A 23,483-nucleotide genomic window follows, 5' to 3' on the forward strand; every position below is an offset into this window, starting at 1 on the left:
AGATCCAGCAGTACATCAAAAAGATCATACACCATGACCAAGTAGGATTTATCCCAGGGATGCAAGGATGGTACAATATCCACAAATCAATAAACGTGATACATCACATAAACAAATTGAGAGAAAAAAATCACATGGTCATATCAGTTGATGCGGAAAAAGCATTTGACAAAATCCAACACCCTTTCTTGATAAAAACTCTCAGCAAGATAGGAATTGAGGGATCATACCTCAACATAATAAAAGCCATATATGACAAACCCACAGCCAACATCATAATCAATGGGCAAAAACTAAAACCATTCCCCCTAAAAACAGGAACAAGACAGGGATGCCCCCTCTCACCACTCCTGTTCAACATAGTACTGGAAGTACTAGCCATTGCGATCAGACACGAAGAAGAAATAAAAGGCATCCAGATTGGAAAAGAAGAAGTAAAACTGTCCTTATTTGCAGATGACATGATACTGTACATACAGAACCCTAAAGACTCCATCAAAAAATTATTAGACTTAATAAATGAATTCGGCAATGTAGCAGGATACAAAATTAATGCTAAGAAATCCATGGCATTTCTTTACACCAATAGTGAACTTTCAGAAAGTGAAACTACAGAAGCAATCCCATTTACCATTGCACCAAAAAAATTAAAATACCTAGGAATCAACTTAACTAAGGAGGTAAAAGACTTATATGCTGAAAACTACAGGACACTGAAAAAAGAGATAGAGGAAGACATAAACAGATGGAAGAATATACCGTGTTCATGGATTGGTAGAATCAACATCATCAAAATGTCCATACTACCCAAAGCAATTTATAGATTCAATGCAATCCCCATTAAATTACCAACGGCATATTTCACAAATCTAGAACGAACGTTCCAAAAATTCATCTGGAATAAAAAAAGACCCCGAATAGCTGCAGCAATCCTGAGAAAACACAAAGTAGGTGGGATCTCAATACCAGATAGCAAACTGTATTACAAAGCCACTGTTCTTAAAACAGCTTGGTACTGGCACAAGAACAGACATATAGATCAATGGAATAGAATAGAGACCCCAGAAATCGACCCAAACCACTATGCCCAATTAATATTCGACAAAGGAGGCAAGAGCATACAATGGAGTCAAGACAGTCTTTTCAATAAATGGTGTTGGGAAAATTGGACAGATACATGCAAAAGGATGAAACTAGATCACCAACTCACACCATACACAAAAATAAACTCAAAATGGATAAAAGACTTAAACGTAAGACGGGAAACCATAAAAATACTAGAGGAATCCACAGGCAGCGAAATCGCAAACATATGCTGAAGAAATTTCTTCTCTGATAATGCTCCTAGGGCAATGGAAACTAAAGAGAAAATAAACAAATGGGACTACATCAAAATAAAAAGCTTTTGCACAGCAAAGGAAACCATCAAAAAAACAACAAGAAGACCCACTACATGGGAGAACATATTTACCAATGATACCACCGATAAGGGTTTAATTTCCAACATATACAGGGATCTCATGAAACTTAACAAAAGGAAGATAAACAATCCAATAAAAAAATGGGCAACGGACCTAGATAGACACTTTTCGAAAGAGGACATACAGAAGGCAGACATATGAAAACCTGCTCAAAGTCACTAATTATACGAGAGATGCAAATCAAAACGACAATGCGTTATCATCTCACACCTGTCAGAATGGCTATCATCAACAAATCAACAAACAACAAGTGTTGGAGAGGATGTGGAGAAAAAGGAACCCTTCTGCACTGCTGGTGGGAATGCAGACTGGTGCAGCCACTGTGGAGAACAGTATGGAGCTACCTCAGAAGACTAAAAATGGAACTCCCATTTGACCCTGTGATCCCACTCCTAGGAATATATCCCAAGAAACCAGAAACGCCAATTAGAAAGGATATATGCACCCCTATGTTCATAGCAGCACAATTCACCATAGCTAAGATTTGGAAACAGCCTAGGTGCCCATCAGCAGATGAGTGGATTAGAAAACTGTGGTACATATACACAATGGAATACTATGCTGCAGTAAAAAAAGGGAACACTTGCCTTTTGCAACAGCATGGATGGAACTGGAGAGCATTATGCTAAGTGAAGTTAGCCAGTCAGAGAAAGATAAATACCACATGATCTCACTCATTTGTGGATTATAGAGAACAACATAGACTGATGAAAAAGGACAGACCCAAAGACTGAGAAACAGCGATCAGGCTATCAATCCCCAGAAGGAAAGTAGGGGAGGGCGGGGGTAAGGGGAAGAGATCAACAGAAGGACTTGTATACATGTATATAAGCCAAACCAATGGACATGGACAACGGGGGGATGGGAGCATGAGTTTGTGTGTGGTGGGGAGGTTGGGGGTTAAAGGGGGGGATGAGGACACATTTGTAATACCTTAACTAATAATAAAAAAAAAATGGAGAAAAAAAAATATGAAATTCCACATTAAGAGAAAGATAAGAATCATATGACTGTATCAATAGATGGAGAAAAAAATATTTGAAAAATTCAACATTGTTTCATGTTAAAACTTCTCATGGTGACTGTAGTTAATAGTACTGTATTGTATATTTGAAAATTGCTAAGAGAATAGATCTTGAAAGTTCTCATAAGAAAAAAGTTGTAACTGTGCAGTGATGGATGTTAACTAGACTTGTTATTGTGATGACCATTTCTTGATATGTTGATATATAAAATCATTATGTTGTACACCTGAAAAAAAAAAAGAATCAATAGGAAATGGAGAAGAGCCAAGAAGAAATGAAGAATGACGTAGAACACAATAGAAAGCATCAATAGTAGACTAGCAGAAACTGAGGACTGCACCAGCAAGCTAGAAGGCAAGGTAGGAAAAAACACCCAAGAAGAGCAGCAACTGGAAAAAAAAAAACAACTTAAAAAGCAGGAAGAGATCCTAAGGGAGCTCTGGGATAACACAAAACATCCACATAATAGGGGTGCCAGAAGGAGAGAAAACTGAGCAAGGAATAGAAAACCTGTTTGAAGAAATAATGACAGAAAACTTCCCTGATATTGGGAAGAAAAAACTCACACAAGTTCAAGAAGCACAGAGTCCCAAACAAGAGGATCCCAAAAAGACCAACACCAAGACACATCATAATTAAAATGGCAAACACCAACAACAAAGTAAGAATTTTAAAGGCTGCCAGAGAGAGACAAAAAGTTACCTATAAGGGATTTCCCATTAGACTATCAACTGATTTCTCAACAGAAACACATCAAGCCAGAAGGGAATGGAATGAAATATACAAAGTGATGCAAAGCAAGGGACTGAATCCAAGAATACTATACCCAGCAAAGCTATCATTCAAAATTGAAGGTGAAATAAGGATCTTCAGACAAAAAAGGGCTAAGGGAGTTTATTACCACCAAGCCACCAATGCAAGAAATGCTAAAGGGACTGCTATTAAAAGAAGAAATCAGCCGAGACTGGTTTGGCTCAGTGGATAGAGCGTCGGCCTGCGGACTGAAGGGTCCCAGGTTCGATTCCGGTCAAGGGCATGTACCTGGGTTGCGGGCACATCCCCAGTAGGAGATGTGCAGGAGGCGGCTGATCGATGTTTCTCTCTCATCGATGTTTCTAACTCTCTATCTCTCTCCCTTCCTCTCTGTAAAAAATCAATAAAATATATTTTAAAAAAATAAATAAATAAAAGAAGAAATCAGAAGGGAAGAAGGAACACAGGCATAGAGAATAAAAATGGCAACAAACAAGTACCTATCAATAATAACCTTAAACATAAATGGATTAAATGTTCCAAACAAAAGACATAGGGTAGCTGAATGGATAAGAAAACATGACCCATATATATGCTGTCTACAAGAGACCCACCTCAGAACAAAGGACTAACACAGACTTATAGCAAAGGTATGGGAAAAAAATTTTCAGGTGAATAGAAATGAAAAAACAGCTGGGGTAGCAATACTTATATCTGACAAAATAGACCTCAAAGTGAAGGCCATAACAAGAGATAAGGAAGGCCACTTCATAATACTAAAGGGAGCAATTCAACAAGAGGATATAACTCTAATAAACATATATGCACCCAATACAGAAGCACCCAAATACATAAAAACACTTCTGGAAGATATCAAGGGAGAGATCGACAGCAATACAGTCAACTTTAATACCCCATTGATGCCACTGGATAAATCCTCTAAACAAAAAATCAGCAAAGAAACATCAATCCTAAATGACTCACTAGATGAGATGGAATTAATTGACATCTTCAGAACATTTAATCCCAAAGCAGATATACATTCTTCTCAAGTGCACATGGGACATTTTCAAAGATAGCCCATATATTGAGATACAGGCAAAGTCTCCTCAAATTCAAGAAGATAGAAATCATATCAATCATCTTCTCAGATCACAATGGCATACAATTAGAAATCAACTACAATAAAAAAAATGAAAAAAAATTAAACACTTGGAGGCTAAATAGCATGCTATTAAACAATGATTGGGTTACCAAAGAGATCAAAGAAGAAGTAAAAAGTATCCTGATAAGAAACAACAATGAAAACACAACAATCCAAAATCTATGGGACAGAGTGAAAGCAATCCTGAGAGGGAAGTACATAGTTCTGCAGGCCTACCTCAAAAAAACAAGAAAAATGGTAATAAATTACCTAAGCCTACAATTTAACGAATTAGAAAGAGCCCTAACTGGTTTGGCTCAGTGGATAGAGTGTCGGCCTGTGGACTGAAGGGTCCCAGGTTCGATTCCGGTCAAGGGCATGTACCTTGGTTGCAGGCACATCCTCAGTGGGGAGTGTGCAGGAGGCAGCTGATCGATGTTTCTCTCTCATCGATATTTCTGACTCTCTGTCCCTCTCTCCTCCTCTCTGTAAAAAATCAATAAAACATATATTTTTTAAAAAAGAATTAGAAAGACAGTAACAAGAAAAGCCCAGAGTAAGCAGAAGGAAGGAAATAATAAAGATCAAAGCAGAAATAAATGACATACAGACAAAAAAAAAATACAAAAGATCAATAAAACCATGAGCTGGTTCTTTGAAAGGATAAACAAGATCGATGAGCCTCTAGCCTGGCTCACCAAGAAACAAAGAGAGAGGGCCCTAATAAAAAAAATCAGAAATGAAATAGGTGAAGTAACAACAGACCCCACAGAAATACAAAGGATTGTAAAAAAAAAAAAAAATACTATGAACAACTCTACTCCAACAAACTGGACAGCCTAAATGAAAGGGACATATTCCTAGAAAAATACAAGCTTCCAAAATTCAATCAGGAAGAATAAAAAAACCTGAATAGGCCAATAACTACCGATGAAATTAAAGCAGTAATCAAAAATCTTCCAACAAACAAAAGCCCTGGTCTGGAGGGCTTTAGAGGGTAGTTCTACCAAACATTCAGAGAATTAAAACCTATCCTCCTCAGACTATTCCAAAAAATTCAAGAGGAAGGCACACTTCCAAGCTCTTTCTATGAAGCCAGCATTACCCTATTCCAAAACCAGATAAAGACACCACAAAGAAATAGAACTACAGGCCAATAACCTTGATGAACATAGATGCTAAAATCCTCAACATAATTCTAGCAAATTGGATCCAGCATTACATTAGAAAGATCATACAACATGACCAAGTGGGATTTATTCCAGGGATACCAGGAGGGTACAATATCTGTAAATCAATAAATGTGATACATCACATAAACAAATTGAGAGACAAAAATCACATAATCATATCAATCAATGCAGAAAAAGCATTTGACAAAATCCGCACCCTTTCTTGATTTAAAAAAAAAAACTCTCAGCCAAGTGGGAATATAGGGAGCATACCTCAACATAATAAAAGCCTGATATGACAAATCTACAGCCAACATCATACTCAATGGGCAAAAACTAAACTCATTTCCCCTAAGAACGGGAACAAGACAAGGATGCCCACTTTCACCACTCCTGTTCGACATAGTACTGGAACTGCTAGCCATAGTGATCAGACAAGAAGAAAAAATAAAAGGCATCCACATTGGAAAAGAAGACGTAAAATTGTCATTATTTGCAGATGACATGATATTGTACCTAGAAAACCCTAAAGACCACATCAAAAAACTACTAGACTTAATAAATGAATTTGGCAATGTCACAGGATACAAAATTAACACCCAGAAGTCTATGGCTTTTTTATACACCAATAATGAACTCACAGAAAGAGAAACTAAAAAAAAAAACAAAAACCATTTACCACTGCAACAAAAAAATTAAGATACCTAGAAATAAACTTAAATAAGGAGGTAAAAGACCTCTACTCAGAAAACTACAGGGCATTGAAAAAAGAGATAGAGGAAGACATAAACAAATAGAAGAACATACCGTGTTCATGGATTGGTAGAATCAAAATCATTAAAATGTTCATACTACCCAAAGCAATTTATAGATTCAATGCAATCTCCATTAAAATACTAACAGCATATTTCACAGACCTAGAACAAACTCTCCAAAAATTCATCTGGAATAAAAAAAAAAGACCCCAAATAGCCACAGCAATTCTGAGAAAGAAGAACAAATTTGGAGGGATCACAATACCAGATATCAAGCTATATTACAAACCCACTATTCTCAAAACTGCCTGGTACTGGCACAAGAACAGACATATAGACCAAAGGAACAGAACAGAGAACCCAGAAATCGACCCAAGCTATTAGGCTCAATTAATATTTGACAAACGAGGCAAGAGCATACAATGGAGTCAAGACAGTCTCTTCAATAAATGGTGTTGGGAAAATTGGACAGATACATGCAAAAAAATGAAACTAGTTCACCAGCTTACACCATACATAAAAACAAACTCAAAATGGATAAAGGACTTAAATGTAAGATGGGAAACCATAAAAACCTTAGAAGACTACATAGGCAGCAAAATACCAGACATATGTTGTAGCAGTATCTTTACCAATATAAAAACTAAGGAGAAAATAAACAAATGGGACTACATCAAAATAAAAGGCTTCTGCACAGCAAAAGAAACCATCAACAAAACAACAAGAAAGCCCACTGCATGGGAGAACATATTTACCAATGTTACATCCAATAAGGGTTTAATCTCCAAAATTTACAGGGAACTCATACAACTTAACAAAAAGAAGATAAACAATCCAATCAAAAAAATGGGCAACGGACCTAAATAGACACTTTTCAAAAGAGGACATACAGAAGGCAGAGAGACATATGAAAACATGCTCAAAGTCACTAATCATCTGAGAGATGTAAATCAAAACAACAATGAGGTACCATCTCACACCTGTCAGAATGGCTATCATCAACAAATCAACAAACAACAAGTGTTGGAGAGGTTGTGGAGAAAAAGGAACCCTCGTGCACTGCTGGTGGGAATGCAGACTGGTGAAGCCACTATGAAGAACAGTATGGAGTTTCCTCACAAAGTTAAAAATGGAACTCCCATTTGACCCAGTGATCCCACTTCTAGGAATATATCCTAAGAAACCAGAAACACCAATCAGAAAGGATATATGCACCCCTATGTTCATAGCAGCACAATTCACCATAGCTAAGATCTGGAAACAGCCTAAGTGCCCATCAGCAGATGAGTGGATTAAAAAATGGTGGTACATCTACACAACAGAATACTACTCTGTGGTAAAAAAAAAAAAAGAAGGAATTTTTACCATTTGCAACAGCATGGATGGAGCTGGAGAGCATTATGCTAAGCAAAATTAGCCAGTTGGAGAAAGATAAGTATCACATGATCTCACTCATATGTGGGATATAATGAACAACATAAACTGATGAACAAAAATTGATCCAGAGACTAAAACACTGATCAGACCATCCAACCTCAGAAAGAAGGCAGGGGAGGGGGGTGGGTTAGAGACCAATCAAAGAACTTGTATGCATGCATATTAGCATAACCAATGGACACAGACAATGGGGCGGGGGGGGGGGGTTACTGGGGGTGGGGCAGGAATGGAGGGGGCAGTCAATCGGGGGGGAGGGGGGGAAAGGAGACATGTAATACTTTAAAAAAAATTTTTTAAATTCGGTATAACTATGTCCCAAGTACTCCATGGGCTATATTTACATTTAAATTTTCACTTATTTATCTGAAATTCAGATTTTATTGGGTGTTCTGTATTTTATCTGGCAACCCTCGCTCAGACGTGTGTTTCTAACGCACACAGCCAACGATGGGGCAACTAAAGCCTCTGGGTTGCACATTCACAACCCCCTCTTTCCACCCACGGCCTCCACACCTGGCAGGAGGCTGACTTTCTCCCAGACACACAGAGCTGGCATCTTTAGAGAAAAAAGGTCCGTGCTTGTTTTCTTGGTTTTACTTTTCTTCACATCACGTTTGCAATTTTCATCATGTCAGCTTTTCTTCACATCACCCCTGACATGACACTGTTATGAATGAATCAGTTATGAATCAGTCAACACGATTGAATGGGCCCTCATGGAAATGAACGCTATCGTCGTTAATCGGCAAAACACTTTCTTCCACCGATCTCACTGTGTTCCTCCTGGAGAGATGCAGGAGTATGCATTCCCAACCCAGTCCCAGGTGGGGAAATAGTATTTTCATTCCCACAGTGGGGTTTGGTTCACAAAACACCTCATTGTGGAGCACAGGGGCTTCATAAACAGGGGTGAAATGTGCGTATTTGTTCATTCATTAGATCTTTATAAGAACCTAGAGAAGTGAGCAGCCATGGTAAACATGCCCTTTTTACAGATGGGGAGATTCTCTCTCATCGATGATGTTTCTCTCTCCCTCCCTCTCTGCAATCAATAAAAATTTGTTTTTAAAAGAAGTATGCGTCTATCATTTTACTTTTTATCCAATCCCAGAGGTCCCCGCACTCCCCACCCCGCTTTGCTCCTTCCCTCCTTCCCTCCCTCCCTCTCTCTCTCATCTATCACCAGTGGATTTCCTGTAACCCACTTACGTCTCCTCCTTGGATTGTCACTTATAAAACAAAGTGCCGCCCAGACTGTTTTGGTCAGTGGGTAGAGCATCTGCCTGGGAACCAAAGGGTCCGGGTTGATTCCAGTCAAGGGCGCAGGCCCGGGTTGGGGGCTCGATCCCCAGTAGGGGTTGTGCAGGTGATTCTGGGAAACTGAGGCTCGCGGAGTTTCAGCAGGTTTTCCAGGATCACTCACATGGCAAGTGGCAGAGCTGGGATTTGAAAATCAAACTCAAGTCTCTAGTGCCTGCTTCGTTGCCCAACTCACAAATCTTCATTGAGCACCAATTACACAAGTGTCTGGAGAGGCCAGTGGTTCCGAAAGGTCGCCTCTCTCACTCCTAGGAGAGCAGCTCCGAGGCTCCTGCCTCCAGGAAGGGGCCCCTCCCCTCCCCCACCTCCTCCCACCCCTGCTGCCCCACGGAATGCACTCACTTGGCAGCCCCAGCCTCTCTCACCACAATTCTCAAGATCATGGTGACGCTCAGCCTGTCATATGGCCAGTAAGCAAGGAGCTCTGGTAAGCATTCGTGTGGTTCACCAAGTATTTTTAGTTCTGTTCTCCTCCAGGCACGTGAGAGAATTACACATGGTTGGGTGGGACCATGTGACCAGATCTGGCCCATGAGTGTGAGCAAAAGTGACCGGCGTCTTTTCTGAGCCAGAGCCCTTGGTTATCAAAGCAAGACCCTCTGGAACTGCTTCCACGTTGCCCTGGCGCGTCAGCTCACAACCCCCACGGAGCAGCTGCTCCATCCGCCGGTCCCTGCGTCACTGCCCCGAGCTGATGCCCTGGCAGCTCCCAGTCGATGCGCATCATGAATGAGAAATAAATCTTTGCGGTTGGAAGTCAGTGCGGTGTGAAGGCTTATGTTTTGCTGCAGCGAACCGCCTGCACGGGGCAGCACTTGTGCAAAAGGAATCTGTCTGCAGCGGGAGCTGGAAGATGGGCAGGAAGGGCAATCCCTGATGGGCGGGACTTCAGTCAGCCGGGCAAAGAGCGGGTGGCCTAGCGGCAGGGTGTGCTGTTCCCGTCACTCAGCGGCGGGAGTCAATGTTAATTGCAAAGTCCTCACCATTAATTCATATCTGCCTTTTGAATAAACTTTACTTAATTTATAACGTAGCCACCTGAGATCGTCTCATACCCATGAGCATTTTAATTGAAATCCAAATGCACACCAATGATTTTAAAGCTGTCACGTGACCCCTAGCTGGTTTGGCTCAGTGGGTAGAGCGTTGGCCTGTAAACTCAAGGGTCCCGGGTTTGATTCCGGCCAAGGGCACATGCCTGGGTTGTGGGCTTGATCCCCTGTAGGCAGCCAATCAATGATTCTCTCTCATCATTGATGTTTCTCACTCTCTCCCTCTCCCTTCCTCTCTGAGATCAATAAAAACATATTAAAAAAGAAAAAAAAGAGAGAGATGCCACGGTGAGTGAGCCTTTCCACTTCTAATACTATGCCGTACAACTTCCTCCCAAACAGCAACAAAGCCCTGCAAATACACCTTTTATTCCAGGTCCTAGAAATCACTGGACTCTGAGCTGCGAGCCAGCCGCATGGACATCGCGGACACAAGATGTCCTATTGCTCAGCCTACAGGCAGCGACAGCCCGATCGGTGTGCGGCTGTGGGTGAAGGTGCGGCAGAGCCCCTCTGCCCGCGGCTCAGAGCCAGGGGTGAGGACCTCTGGGCCCAGCACAGATGAGCAGCCCGCAAGGGGGGCACCCCCACCCCTTCCAACGTGGACCGGTGCCCGTGTCTCTTTCCCTCTCCACCATCCTCCCACACAAGCCCGTCTCCCGTACCTACAGCAGAGAGGAAAGCATGGCCGACCAGGCCCCAACTTCTGGCGTGATGCAGCATCGGGTAGCAAGAGGGGTGACAGCGCTCCTGGGCACTCACTCACCCTGCCCCGTCTCCTGCTCCAGCCCAGGGCACGGCAGAGGGTGGCAGCCGGTGCGGCCACAGGGCACAGCGGCCAGTGCAAGGGCCGCAGGAACCCCGAGAGTCATGCAGACCGCTCCTCCCACTGCACTTCAGCACCAGCCCTGCAGGAGGCCGTGGCCGGCTCCACGGGGACCTGGAGCGCCTCTTCAGGGGACTCGGAACTGTCAGCCTCACCTGGATAATTATTCCTTTCTCCTTATATTCCGCTTGCAGGGCCTTGGAAAACGTGCACACAAAAGCCTGGAGCGAGAAGGAGAAACACCTCAGGGCCCGGAGCTTGCTTTCTCCGTCAGAACCAACTTTGCAGATTCCAGGGGCCCCGCAGGAGCCCACCACGTTGTCTTAAAACGTGGCCGCTTCTCTGATGCGAGTTAGGACTTCATCTCTTGGTCTGAGAAGAGATCCCGCAATGAGTGGGAACATACATGGTGGGGACAAATACATACCTCGGGCCACTGCACATACATGACCCAACCCAGGGGTGGGGGGCTGTCCCTTGTGTAGAGCACCCCCGCCCCCCCGAGTTTGTTTTTAAGACGAGGGCACGGGGACACCTGGCTAGGCCTCCAGGGCAGGGAGGAAACCAGAGTGGACAGCAGGGTTCCCAGGCCAGGAGGTGAGTGAGGGCTGGGGCCAGGGCTGCACCCGCCTGCGCCCCCTCCCCCTCCATGCTGCTGCAGGCCTTCGCCAGCCCTCAGCCAGGCTGTGCCCCCTTCTGTGCACCCAAACCCCTGCTGACTAGCTCCGCCCTGGACACAGGAGAGCGCCTCCTGGCCATCTGCCCATGGGCCGGCCAGGTGGGCCAAAGGAAAATGGCAAGCGGGAACAGCAAGGGAGGGAGGAGGAGCCTGGAACTCCGCGCTGTCGCTCACCTTGGAAGCCGAATACATGGAGTAGAAAGGCCAGGGAAAGAGGGCCACCCCGGAAGAAATGTTCAGGACGAGCCCTTTCCTCCTAAAAGGCAAAGAAGCAACGTTTCAGGGGCTGTGCTGCCTGGGGGCTCCGTGCGAAGGAAGAAACCGCGGGGCGCGTGTGAGCCCGGGGAACCCCTCTCTGCGTCCCTCAGGGCCACGGCCCCACATGGTGACGCTGGGCAGTCAGTGGGTGTCAGGGCTTGCCACCGGGAAGGGGTTCTGCTGCAACAAGGGGCCCCCACCGAAACGCAGGAACCCACTGAGCGCAGACAGGAGGGGAGGGGATCCTTCCCCCTCGGGCGCGGGCACAGGCGCTCAGGGCCCTTCTGCCCATGACGACCCTCAACAAGGCAGATGCAGTCAGCCTTGGGTGGAGCTGGATGGCCCATCACCTGCTCACACAGGCGTCCTCACAAGTCCCGGGGTTCCCTAAGTGCCCTTTGGAAATGTAATCCCTTTAATCCACCCCAATGAGACCGGTTTGATCCAGAAAAACCACGAAACTGCACATTAGAATAGCAGGGCCAGCCTCGCTTCCTCGAGGGAGGACAAAGCCATCGGCCACTTGCTGTTCATGAACACGGCCTGAGACCGGCTTCCGTGGGTTCGTGAGACCAGCTCCCGTGGGTGCGTGAGACCGGCTCCTATGGGTGGGTAACAGGGTGATAAAGACGTGGCGTAAATGGAGGCACTGATGGGGTGCTAATGGGGTGCTGATGGGGTGCTGATTTTTACCACTAAACTGGAGTATTCATTCTGACAACAGCTGAAATTTATAATAACAAAGAGATGGTCTTGGTCTCAGGCCAACTTCTGAAGTTTTTTTTATGCTCAACATAAGTTAATTTTTTACTACAATGTGTGCTGAATCCGCTGTTCCCTTCCTCCCTCCAGTGGATGTTACACTTGACCTTCACTATGCTTGTGTGTTGCCAAGCTGGCCGGGGCAGAATGTTATTTCCCCTGTAATGTCCATGTCCTGTCATCACAGTGTTATCACTTGTTAAAGCCGCAGCCAGAGGCGCCCCAGCCCCAGCCTCCGCACCCGCCGCCGGCCAGGCCAGGGAGCCCGTGCGCTCCACCGTTTCAAAGAAAGGCCTCACCTTGCCTCCATGTGCTTCAGAATGAGCTGGGTCATCTACAAGAGAAGGTCAACGTTAAGCCTTGACAATAGCAATGGGGGTGCAACTTGGGGGAGTGGGTGTGGGAGGGGGCTGGGGAACTGCCTAATCTTCTCAGATGGCCACGTGCATTGGAGGTCATTCTGGCAACACTAGAGTCAGGCCGGAACCTACAGGACGCAACTCAGAAAATGGCCAACTTCTCAGAGGCCTCTGGTTTCTCCTGCTAAAGCCCCAGTCTTCCTGCAAAACGAGGGCAGTGGAAAATCATGGAAACTGTCCTGGTGTGGGGCCAGCGCTGAGGGTCCCAGATACTCTCTACCCAGGAGACAGGCAAGCGGAGGCTGCTCGTCACAAGCCTCAGCCATGAGTGAGGACGGGGGGCACCAGGACATCACACAGGTGTCCATGAGCGTCGCAAGTACCGGGAAGGACACCTGACAATCCAACAGCGGCCGCATAAGCAACCTGCACGTGGTCTGTGCTAGCTCCCCAGACAGACATGTCTGTCTGTCGGTCTGTCAGAATCACAACTGTATTGGGAAGTCCCTTCCCCCTCCCAACCTTCTGCCCCAAAAGAGGTCTTTTCTGCAACTTTGGGAGCTTAAACATCCCGTTAAAGAGCTTTTCACGTCGTAATTGTAAGGCACACGTTTTAAGAATTAAGGAGGCGGCAACTGTGTGGACTAAAGGGTTCTCAAACGTACATCCGAGTGGACGGGGCCCTGTCTGGGGAGCAGGTTTGAGACAGAGAGGAACCAAACGGGTGGGGCAAAGCAGAGAAATCCAAAGGCCTGGGGCCAGAAGACTAGCTCTGCCAGTCTCTGCACGTGGCCTGGGAGCCCCAGGAGCTCCCGGGGGGCTCTGTCCCTGCCACGCCCTATCTGCGGGGCCTCCAGAGTGGGGGGTGGTCCCTAGGACCCACGGGACTGCCTCCTGAAAGCCTGGATTTGAAGGGAGGTGAGAAAAGGATGAGGGCTAGATTGTCATCACCCTTCCTTGGCTTTTCCAGCGTCACTGAGGAGCACGCCAGCACGTCCTCAAAGCCTCCCGGCTGAATGCTCTAGCCTCCCGGGGGAGTAATCCCAGTTAGAGAGAGGACGTCGGGTTTGCGAGTCTCTGTCACAAAGCTCCCAATATTTAGTCTCTGATCTCACCTCCCTTTTGCCCACAAGCTCGTCTCCCATCCCTGCCCTGACAGGGGCCTCTCCTACTCCCAGACGGCTCCTGTGGAATAAATAAGGGATACTTGTCATGCCTCCCACCAGCGTGCACAGCTGGGGTGGCATGCTTATAAGCTAACCTCCCGTGTGTTTTCTCTGTTATTTAGGGAAGTCAGTGTCTAACAATATATAAAATAATTGTTTAGCAAATCAAAACATTCCTCTGCTAAAGGAGTCAGGGTTATCAAATACATCTGGGAAGCCCCTTGATCAAATGGACCAAGAGTGAGAGATCCACGTGTCAAATAATGTGAAAGATTTTAGTGATAAGACTACCGACAACAGTTGGAAATATAAAACTTACATATACATCAGCTGAGAGTTTGAAAAGCTATTGATTGCTCAGCCTAAAAGAATGTGTGTACCAATGAACACAGGGCAGGCTACGTAAAATACCACTATGCTTACAGAAAAACAGTCAATGGTAAAAACAATTTTTGTCAGCCCAACTTATCCACCCAAAAAAAAATTGTTTGGCTCTACTCAGCATCCATCCCCTCTCCTTAGGTCGAGAGCAGCTGATTCTCCTGTGGGAAAGCCGTCCTCCGCGGCCAGTCCACGTCCTCAAGATGAGACTGAGCCTCCTGCTGCTCCCAGCCAGGGTCCGGACCCATGAAGCCAGGGGTCACACCTGGCTCCCTGCTGCGGTTCCACGGGGCCTGGGGAATGGCCACAGGGCGCCAGGCGCAGGTGTGAACTCTGTGGCCTGAGCCAGGCACCGGCTGTGGGGCCAGGGGGGGCTCAGAGCCCACGGTTCACTCACAGGCCATTCAGAGGAGAGAAACCCGTGTTCACACAGAAGTGCCATCTGCTCAGCAGGCGGCGGCTGGGCCTGCTTCTCAGCAGCACCTTCCCCCAACCGCCTGCCCAGGAGGGCCCTCCCCTCCCCCACCCCACCCCCCGCCCCCCGCTCTCTCCAGGGCACAGTCAGCTCAGCTCCGTGGCCGTCGTGCCTACAGATGCTTGTGCTGAACAGCACCCGACACGACACAGTGCCACACTTTCCTAGCAGATGAAGGGTCTGAGGTTCCAGGGAGTTAAACGGCACGCCCAGCGCTGCCCAGCCAGCTAGTGGCTGAGCTGGAGTCAGAGATACATGACCTCCAATTGGCAAGTACTTATGGAACAAGAGTCCATAAAATCCTTGCCTGCCCTCTGTCTTTTTCTCCAACAGAGCGACTTTTCCTCTATTTACTAGAATAAAATCAGACGAAAGTCCTGAATTTTTTTAAAAAGTCACCCTGGAATCCAGAATCAGTTTCAGCAGCATCAGGTCTAATATGTTCTGACATGTGGCAGACCGAAGGCAGAAATAGGCCTCAAACACGAGGGAGCATGAATCCCTCCCTGCGCTTGGTGAAAACAGAACAAGACAACCGAAAGGGCACGCGTGGGCCTCGCAGTCAAGTGCAGTTCAAGTCCAGAGAGCCCCCTCCACAGGGAAGGGCCGGGTGTCCGGCGTTGCCACATGCCGGGAGCTGCCCCACGTTAATGCGTTCGGCACATACACTGATCACGTACCTTCACTACCGAGGTGATGTTACAATGGATGAGGCTCTGGAATAAACAACCATAACCACAAATCAGCTGAGACATTCTCTTGACATGCAGTCATGCTAACGAAACATCAAGTGGCCCTAACCGGTTTGGCTCAGTGGATAGAGCAGGGGTCCTCAAACTTTTTAAACAGGGGGCCAGTTCACTGTCCCTCAGACCGTTGGAGGGCCAGACTATAGTTTAAAAAAAAACTATGAACAAATTCCTATGCACACTGCACATATCTTATTTTGAAGTAAAAAAAACAAAACGGGAACAAATACAATATTTGTATTTGCATGTGGCCCGCGGGCCGTAGTTTGAGGACCCCTGGGATAGAGCGTGGGCTTGTGGACTGAAGGGTCCCAGGTTTGATTCCGGTCAAGGGCATGTACCTTGGTTGTGGGCACATCCCCAGTAGGGGGCGTGCAAGAGGCAGCTGATCGATGTTTCTCTCTCACCTATGTTTCTAACTCTCTCTCCCTCTCCCCTCCTCTCTGTGAAAAATCAATAAAATATATTTTTTTTAAAAAAGAAACATCAAGTGGGCGGAGGCAGGCGTCTGAGCTGTTCCCCCGCTCGCCCAGCCGGCACATCGGCTCCCCCTGGAAGTTCAGGACGCCTGCGCCAGGACCGGGAAACGGCTGCCGTCCGTATGTGCTTCTGTGGAGTGTGATCTTGAACGAAGTCAATTACTAAGAGTTTCCTCAAAAGATTTAAAGAGGAATGTGGACACAGCTTTTCCAAGGGAGCGGTTACTTCCCAGCTGGAGGAAGGGGGCAGCGTGCGTGGGCCTGGGGACAACGGCAGCGAGAAGAGAAAGGCCAGATAAAGACACTAGTAGAGTCTCCCGAGACAGACAGAGAGGGAGAGAGGGGTAGACACAGAAACGGGCACAAGTACAGACATGAATAGAGAAAGAAGCAAGAATGGCATCTGCTTAATGGAGAGGCGGGTGTGGCAAGGCTGTGCAGCTACGTCCCAGCAGTGGGCACTCCGCCCCGCTCCTCTCGGACTCACGTGGGAGCATGGGAACACCTGCACAGTCGGGGACTGGGAGCACGACAGCCTGGATATGACCCCATGACCTCAGAGGTCAGAGCCTGGGAAGACGTAACAAGGAGTACCATTCAGGGCTGCTAAATGCACCAAATGCACGCATGGCCAGCAATGGCGGCCATGGGTCTGAGCCACGCTTGCTGAACTTACAATAAATACCTCAACCGCAGAGTTTGTATCACTGACTTCCCTCACGCTGAACTCTGAACAAAGTTTATTACCTGGGAAGACAAAGAAAACCAAAGAGCTTCTCCCACTTGCATCCACAGCCATAAAATTTTCAGGCAGGGTGACCCCTTACGAAGCACAGCACAGAGCCCCCAAGACCAGGGCAGCAGCCGGCAAGCAGGTGCTGATGTGCGGAGGCGGGGAGCGGTGACCCTTACCTTAGAAATGGCCATGAGCAGGGATGCCTTGCTGTGGACCAAGTACAGGGATGAGAAGAAAGGGAACCCTCCAGATACCCTCCTGGGACACAGAATTCTGTCCAGACACCCTCCCCGGCCCTGCTGAGAGGACGGCGCCACAGAAAGCACAGCTGTACCTGGATTTCGTCCGGTGTGTCAAGGAAATGGCGCGGCAGAAGGCTGGGGATCATTCCAACATTGTTGACTGCCGGGGGAGGCAAAACAAGATGTCAGAAGAGCCAGTGGCAAATGTTTATTGAAAACCTTAAAAACAGTTACACTCAACCCAGAAATTCTTCTCTTGGAAAGTGTTTTTAAGAAAATACCTTCATGCCTGGCCGGCGTGACTCCGTGGTTGAGTGGCCACCTATGAACCTGGAGATCAGGGTTTGATTCCCGGTCAGGGCACGTGCCCAGGTTGTGGGCTTGATCCCCAGTAGGGGGCGTGCAGAAGGCAGCCGATCAATGATTCTCTCTCATCATGGATGTTTCTCTCTCTCTCTCTCTCTCTCTCTCTCTCTCTCTCTCTCTCTCTCTCCCTCTCCTTTCCTCTTTGAAATCAATAAAAATATTTTTTTAAAAGAAGAAAATACCTTCAACAAGATTGATACCTGAGGTCGTTCATTGCGACATGATTTGATAACTGAACAGACCTGAGGGAAGAGATCGTGACCCAGGGACAGGAAACACATGGAGGGAACGGGGTGCGGCCTGGCTGGAGCGCAGTCAGTCACTCACAACCACGGCTGCTCAGCTGACGGCAGGGGGAAGCGTGTGTGACGAACGGCTTTTAAAAATGCACAACGCACAGACGGGACAGGTGGTGATGGAAAGAACAAAATTTAAAACAAGTAAATATGTAAATAAATATGTGTAAACATGTAAGATCCATGTAGACATATGAGAATATGTATCTGGAAGTACATGCACCAAAATGCTCTCTTGGGGCATCAGGATTTTAAGAAATTCATAATTCTCTTATATGCTTCTCTACTCTTTCCAGTTTTTCTGCAACGATATGTTTTTCATTGTTATTAGTAAAAAGAATTAGTAATTATTTTTTTAAATTCAGCAGGAACTTTAGAAATCAAACCTTCTTTCTATGCACAATACAGACATTGTACTGTGTATGTAGTGATGAAATAGCGTGTTTATAATCATCACAGAAAAAACATCATCTTGTGTCCTGAATAAGGTGGTCAGTTCGCAAGTACGTGCACTGCGCTGCCATTTCATGGGTCAATCACAGCCAAGCGTGTTGGGTAACTGGTCCTTCGGCGAGTGTTCCTGAGACTCCCCCTTCCCGCCAAGGGTCAGTGTCAGTCGGTGAGAGAACATCCATCCTCTCTGACATTAGGGAAGGCGGTCAGGGAGGTCTGATACATTCTAAAGCTACATATACATCTGTTAGTCAGGTAACGCCTCTTGAAGAACTGAACTTTAATATTCGTTAATGCTACAGCTTAAAACACAGTTATGGGTTAAGCTCAAGCCACCGTGGGATAATCAAGGGTCACCGAGGTGGCTATTGCACTGACGTATTACAACACGCTTTGAGCATTGCCATTTGCTTACCTAAAATTCCAATTTCTAAGCCTTTGAGTTCTTCTTTAATATCCTCATAGATGTCGTCCTTGGTGAAGTCTGCTTGTATGATCCTCACACTCCTCCCTGTAGTGCGCTCTGCATTTGAGACAATGTTCTTCTTCAGTGATCACGAGTCCAAATCCCCTCTTGCCCGTGGAGTTCCCCTGCGCTCCCACGCAGCCTGAGCGACATTCATGAGCACAAGCCCACCACCCCATTAGAGACAAGAAGTAGCCCAGATAAAGCTGGCATGTGCTAGAGGGGTGAGTCTGAGCGTTACCACAATAACAAGTACACGCATTAGATTGAACACAGTGATTCTCAAAGTGGGGTCCCCAGAACACAGCATCAACACCACCAGCAACTGGTTAGAAATACAAAACCTCAGGCTCCACCCGGGACCTAGAGAACCAGGCACCCCTGGGAGGCCAGGGGTCTTCTGCACCGCGCCCCAGCTGACTCTGGTGCTCGCTCTGTGGAGAGGCCTGGCCTAAGGGCTGCAGGCACAGTGTGATGCCCCCTGTGCCGCGCCGGGTACCTCCAGAGACACAGCCACCCTCTGCATTTGCCCAACACGTTAGCATTCACCAAGCCTTTACCTGCACCATCTCCATTTTCCAGAGGAGAAACCAGCTGAGAAGCTAGTGCCTGGCCCGAAGCACCCGCCCTGCTCCCCGCCAGGCCCTGCCACTCTCCCACGTGAACTAGCCTCGTGCGGTGAACTTGCCTGTGCAGGAGCTCAGCCAGATGTGGAAGCAGCACAGATGCCACCAGCTGCCCCTCTCAGCGCTGGAGCCAGACCCAATATTTCTGGGGCAAGTGATGTTGAGGCATAGTTTGGGGGTGGGGTGCTCTCAGACTGAAGACACTGCTTGCTCTTTAAGAGGCCGATGAAAATCACACTTTAACATTGCGGGAGGAGCACTGAAGAATGCCCGAATCCTGGCCAGAGTTACCTCTGATACCCAGACGCAGAATTCATCGGCCCAAGGGCACTGAGCCTCCCCGCCCGCCTCCTGATGCCCCAGGGACACAGACTGTCCCCCAGGCGGCCTGCCGTGGTTTCCCGAGTCTTTATCATTAAAGGCCTATTCCTTTGAGTTAAGGAGTGTATTAATTATTAAATTAATCATTAATCATTAAAATGCAAATCCCGAAAAGGGATACTGTGATCGTCATTAGCGAAGGACACTTCAGAGGGGTCATGATAATAACACGCTGTCCTGTGAGTGCGGCCTCCCAGCGTTGTGCAGTGCAGTCTTCACAGCCGCACAGCAGCCCTGCACCAAGGCTTTCTTTTTAAATCTGAGTGTCACCACGAAGCGTCGCCCCTCCCCTTCCTGCACGGAGCAGAGCACAGACCCATGGGGAGTGGCAGAAGCCACCAGGAAGCTGGGCCTCTGGATGGGGAGGTCTGATTCTAGAGATGAGGACGCAGGACCAGAGAAGAGAGAAGACCTACTGGTGCTGCTCTGATCCTGCCTCGCCCGCCAGAGACTCGGCCGTGAACGAAACGCCCCCTTCACAGCCTGCACTTAGCTTTGCAAACTGAGCTCCCGCAGAAGGGCCCGCGCCCCAGGCTCCAGGGAGCAGGGGGGATGCTGGCGGTGCCTCTGCAGGCAGGACCAGAGCAGACCTGGCCAGAGGGCTCACAGACACTTCCCTCATTCCCTGGGGTCGCTCACCAATCTCCACGGCAATAGCCTGTAGTTTTTCCAGCGTCCGGCTGATCAGCACAACGTTGAGGCCTCGTCTTGCTAGCTGGGAGGGGAAAACCAAGAGAGAGGAGACAGTCAGCAGACAGGAAGGCCTGACTGAAAGGTGAACTGGGGCATCACCCTCTGGGTCCCAAGGCGAGGTGCTTGCTTTTTCTGGGTTTAAATGTGCAGACATTTCTGGGTTCTGAGCAAAACAGCCGCCCTGGGCCAGGCTAAACATGACATAATCCTGCTTGTGTTTATGACGTGCGAGGAACTGGTCCACGTTCCCTTTTGTACAGACCACAGCCTGACGTCCTCTCATCAGGACCGCTTGGGCATGGACTGGTGCTGGAAATCAGGATTTGCAAGAAGCTATACTATCCGAATATATAAAAAGCCAGGGGCCGTCACAACCAAAACAACCGGATGGATGACCGAACAGCAGGCTGCATGGGGCGACCAGGCCGGCAGGGGGGGCAGTGAGGGACGACCATATTACCGAACAGCAGGCTGCGTGGGGCGACCAGGCCAGCACAGGGAGCAGAAGGCAGTTGAGAGCAACCAGGCTGGCACAGGGGGCGGGGGGCCAGTTGAGGGCAACCAGGCTGGCAGAGGGGGCAGGGGGCAGTTGAGGGCAACCAGGCCGGCAGGGGAGGAGGAATTTGGGGGCAACCAGGCCAGCAGGGGGGGCAGATAGGGGTGATCAGGCAGGCAGGCAGGTGAGCGGTTAGGAGCCAGCGGTCCAGGATTGTGAGAGGGATGTCCAAGGGGTCCCGGATTGGAGAGGGTGCAGGCTGGGCTGAAGGGATCTCCACCACCGCCACCCCCCCGGCCACCATACATAAATTTCATGCACCGGGCCTCTAGTACTTTACATAACAGGCCCCAGGCAGCACTGCTCCATAAAGACCCGATTCCTGCAGCACCTTCTGAGCTGCTTCCTGCTCACAAGGACGCTCTCCTTGTGGTTCACTCTGCACAGACATGCTCATGCCTGAGCCCTGTCGCCTGCCCTCTGGCTCCCAACTGGAGGGTACGTGCCTGCTTCCCTGAGACCCACAAGGAAGTCTCTTCGGGATAGGTACTGCCTGACTCCTGGGGGCCGAGGGACGCAGGACGGGAATGGCATGCATTAACGCGGGCTTCGCACCGAACAATGCTACACGTGAGCAAAATTAGAGCTTTGCCTGAGGACAGAAGGAAAACCAATGATCTTGCAAACAGGCTGATGACATTTGAGTTAGTGACAAAGGACCCAGTTCATTAAAATCTTTCTCTATGGTTTTAATTAAATGCCTTATACTGTTACTTTTTAAATTGTGGCAAATTATACTGAAGGGAATTCTAGGGACAAAATAGGCTGATTTTGGGAATACAGAGTGTCCATGGGGGAGGCATGCATATGTGAAGGATGAGCAATTAAAGCAATTAGAAGGTAGATCAAAAGCAGCCCTGACCTGAGCAGTTTGGAGACGCCAAAATGCTTATCTTACTTGTACAACGGACAGAAAAATGCCACAGGAGGAGGGAGGAAGACATACATTCACGGAGGATATAGAAAAGTCACAGGATAATGGAACGAAGGAAACATATTTTCACAGAGAACAGAGGAATGTTATAAGACAAGGGGAGAGGAAGAGGGGGCGCCACTGGGCTTTGGCCTTTGAAACTGACACTGTGTAACAAAGTAACCAATGAGGAAAGCATGGGGGCCCTAAATTAATGAAAGGTCCAATCAGAGAGGGTCAGGTTCAAACAAGGACTGCAACATATATAAGCCGGAGAAAAGGGACACGAGGAGGGATTTCTTTTTCCATTTGAGAGAGAGAGGGAGGGAGAGAGAGAGAGAGAGAGAGAGAGAGAGCAAGCAGGCTTTCCCATTTGGGGGCCCCTCCCTAAGGGGGTCCCCTTTAGGACACCTCTGCCCAGTGGAGTTTGTATATGCTTCCAATAAACTTCTACATTTTCATTAAAGAAATGTGTTAGTCCATGAATTTACTCTTCATCTTCATCAGACAAGAAGCCACAAGAAGTCTGTACCCCGAAACCCATGTTTCAATACACAACAGAGAATGTTGGATGTTGACAAATGTATGGGATGTTTCATGAACTTGCATGTCACCCTTGTGCAGGCCCAGGTTCATCTTCTCTATATCATTCCGGTTTTAGGACATATGTGGTCAAAGCGAGCACTATGCCAGCATTGCAATGAGGAATTACATGTTATAGGAAACATAAGAAGCCGAATTAAAGACTGTACTATAGGGTCTACAATAACCAATAATTCGATCTTCAAGCCACTGGTCTCAGAATCACCCAGGAAGATGTCAAAAAACACCAATTCCTACCAAAACCATCCAAATAAAAATCTCTGGGGTGGAAGCCTCAGCGTCTACATATTTGTCTGCTTTGATTTATTAAATTATACTATTGAATACACCAGTGCATTCTCCTTGTAGAAGGCGTCCCTGAGGCCACCACAGTGCCATTTCCTCACCCACCATAGGCTCTCCCTGCCTGGAGTTTGGCGTTGATCCTTCCTAACTTTATCTCAGCATCTACACGCACATATAAGAACATACAGAAGTAAATGTGTGTGTTGTGGGTTTTCTTTCTTTGCACACTTTACAAATGGCATTGTAAGTGCTACCTTTTTAACATAATGTTGTGTCTTATCCCTGAGCATGGAACATATGTCCACATCAGTTCATGCTGAGCCACTTGACTCTTTTTATTGCTTCCAGGTGCTTATAGCTCATATGGGTGAGCATTTAAGTTGTTGTCAAGTTTTCTTATTACCAATACTGCCACAAAGAAAACCTTTCTATATAGCTCCTTGTATATACAAGTTAATCAATTCCTAGAGTAGATAGACAAGTGGAATTGTTGTGTTAAAGGGTATATGCTTTTTAAATTTTAACAGTATTGCCCAAATGTCCTCCCTTCAAACTGTGCCATCAAAAATACAATTATATCTATTTCTTCACTCT

The 23,483-nt window shown here is 47.2% G+C and overlaps 1 protein-coding gene across 1 annotated transcript in view; it reads right to left on the bottom strand.

Moving 5' to 3' along the window:
* The window catches only part of LOC308528160 (17-beta-hydroxysteroid dehydrogenase type 3-like), a gene marked incomplete at its 5' end in the record, with an annotated part of 44,520 nt that overhangs the window by 7,708 nt on the left and 13,329 nt on the right, over positions 1–23,483 (bottom strand). Inside the window, 7 exons of the mRNA XM_081103699.1 lie at positions 11,121–11,186; positions 11,819–11,900; positions 12,964–12,998; positions 15,726–15,761; positions 17,344–17,411; positions 18,782–18,889; positions 20,479–20,554. Of these exons, the coding sequence (XP_080959825.1) occupies positions 11,121–11,186; positions 11,819–11,900; positions 12,964–12,998; positions 15,726–15,761; positions 17,344–17,411; positions 18,782–18,889; positions 20,479–20,554 (471 nt within the window). The remainder of the gene's footprint in view (positions 1–11,120; positions 11,187–11,818; positions 11,901–12,963; positions 12,999–15,725; positions 15,762–17,343; positions 17,412–18,781; positions 18,890–20,478; positions 20,555–23,483) is intronic.

This window comes from Myotis nattereri (genome assembly GCF_964212035.1).
Source record: "Myotis nattereri genome assembly, chromosome: 12".
Classification (NCBI taxonomy): Eukaryota; Metazoa; Chordata; class Mammalia; order Chiroptera; family Vespertilionidae; genus Myotis; species Myotis nattereri.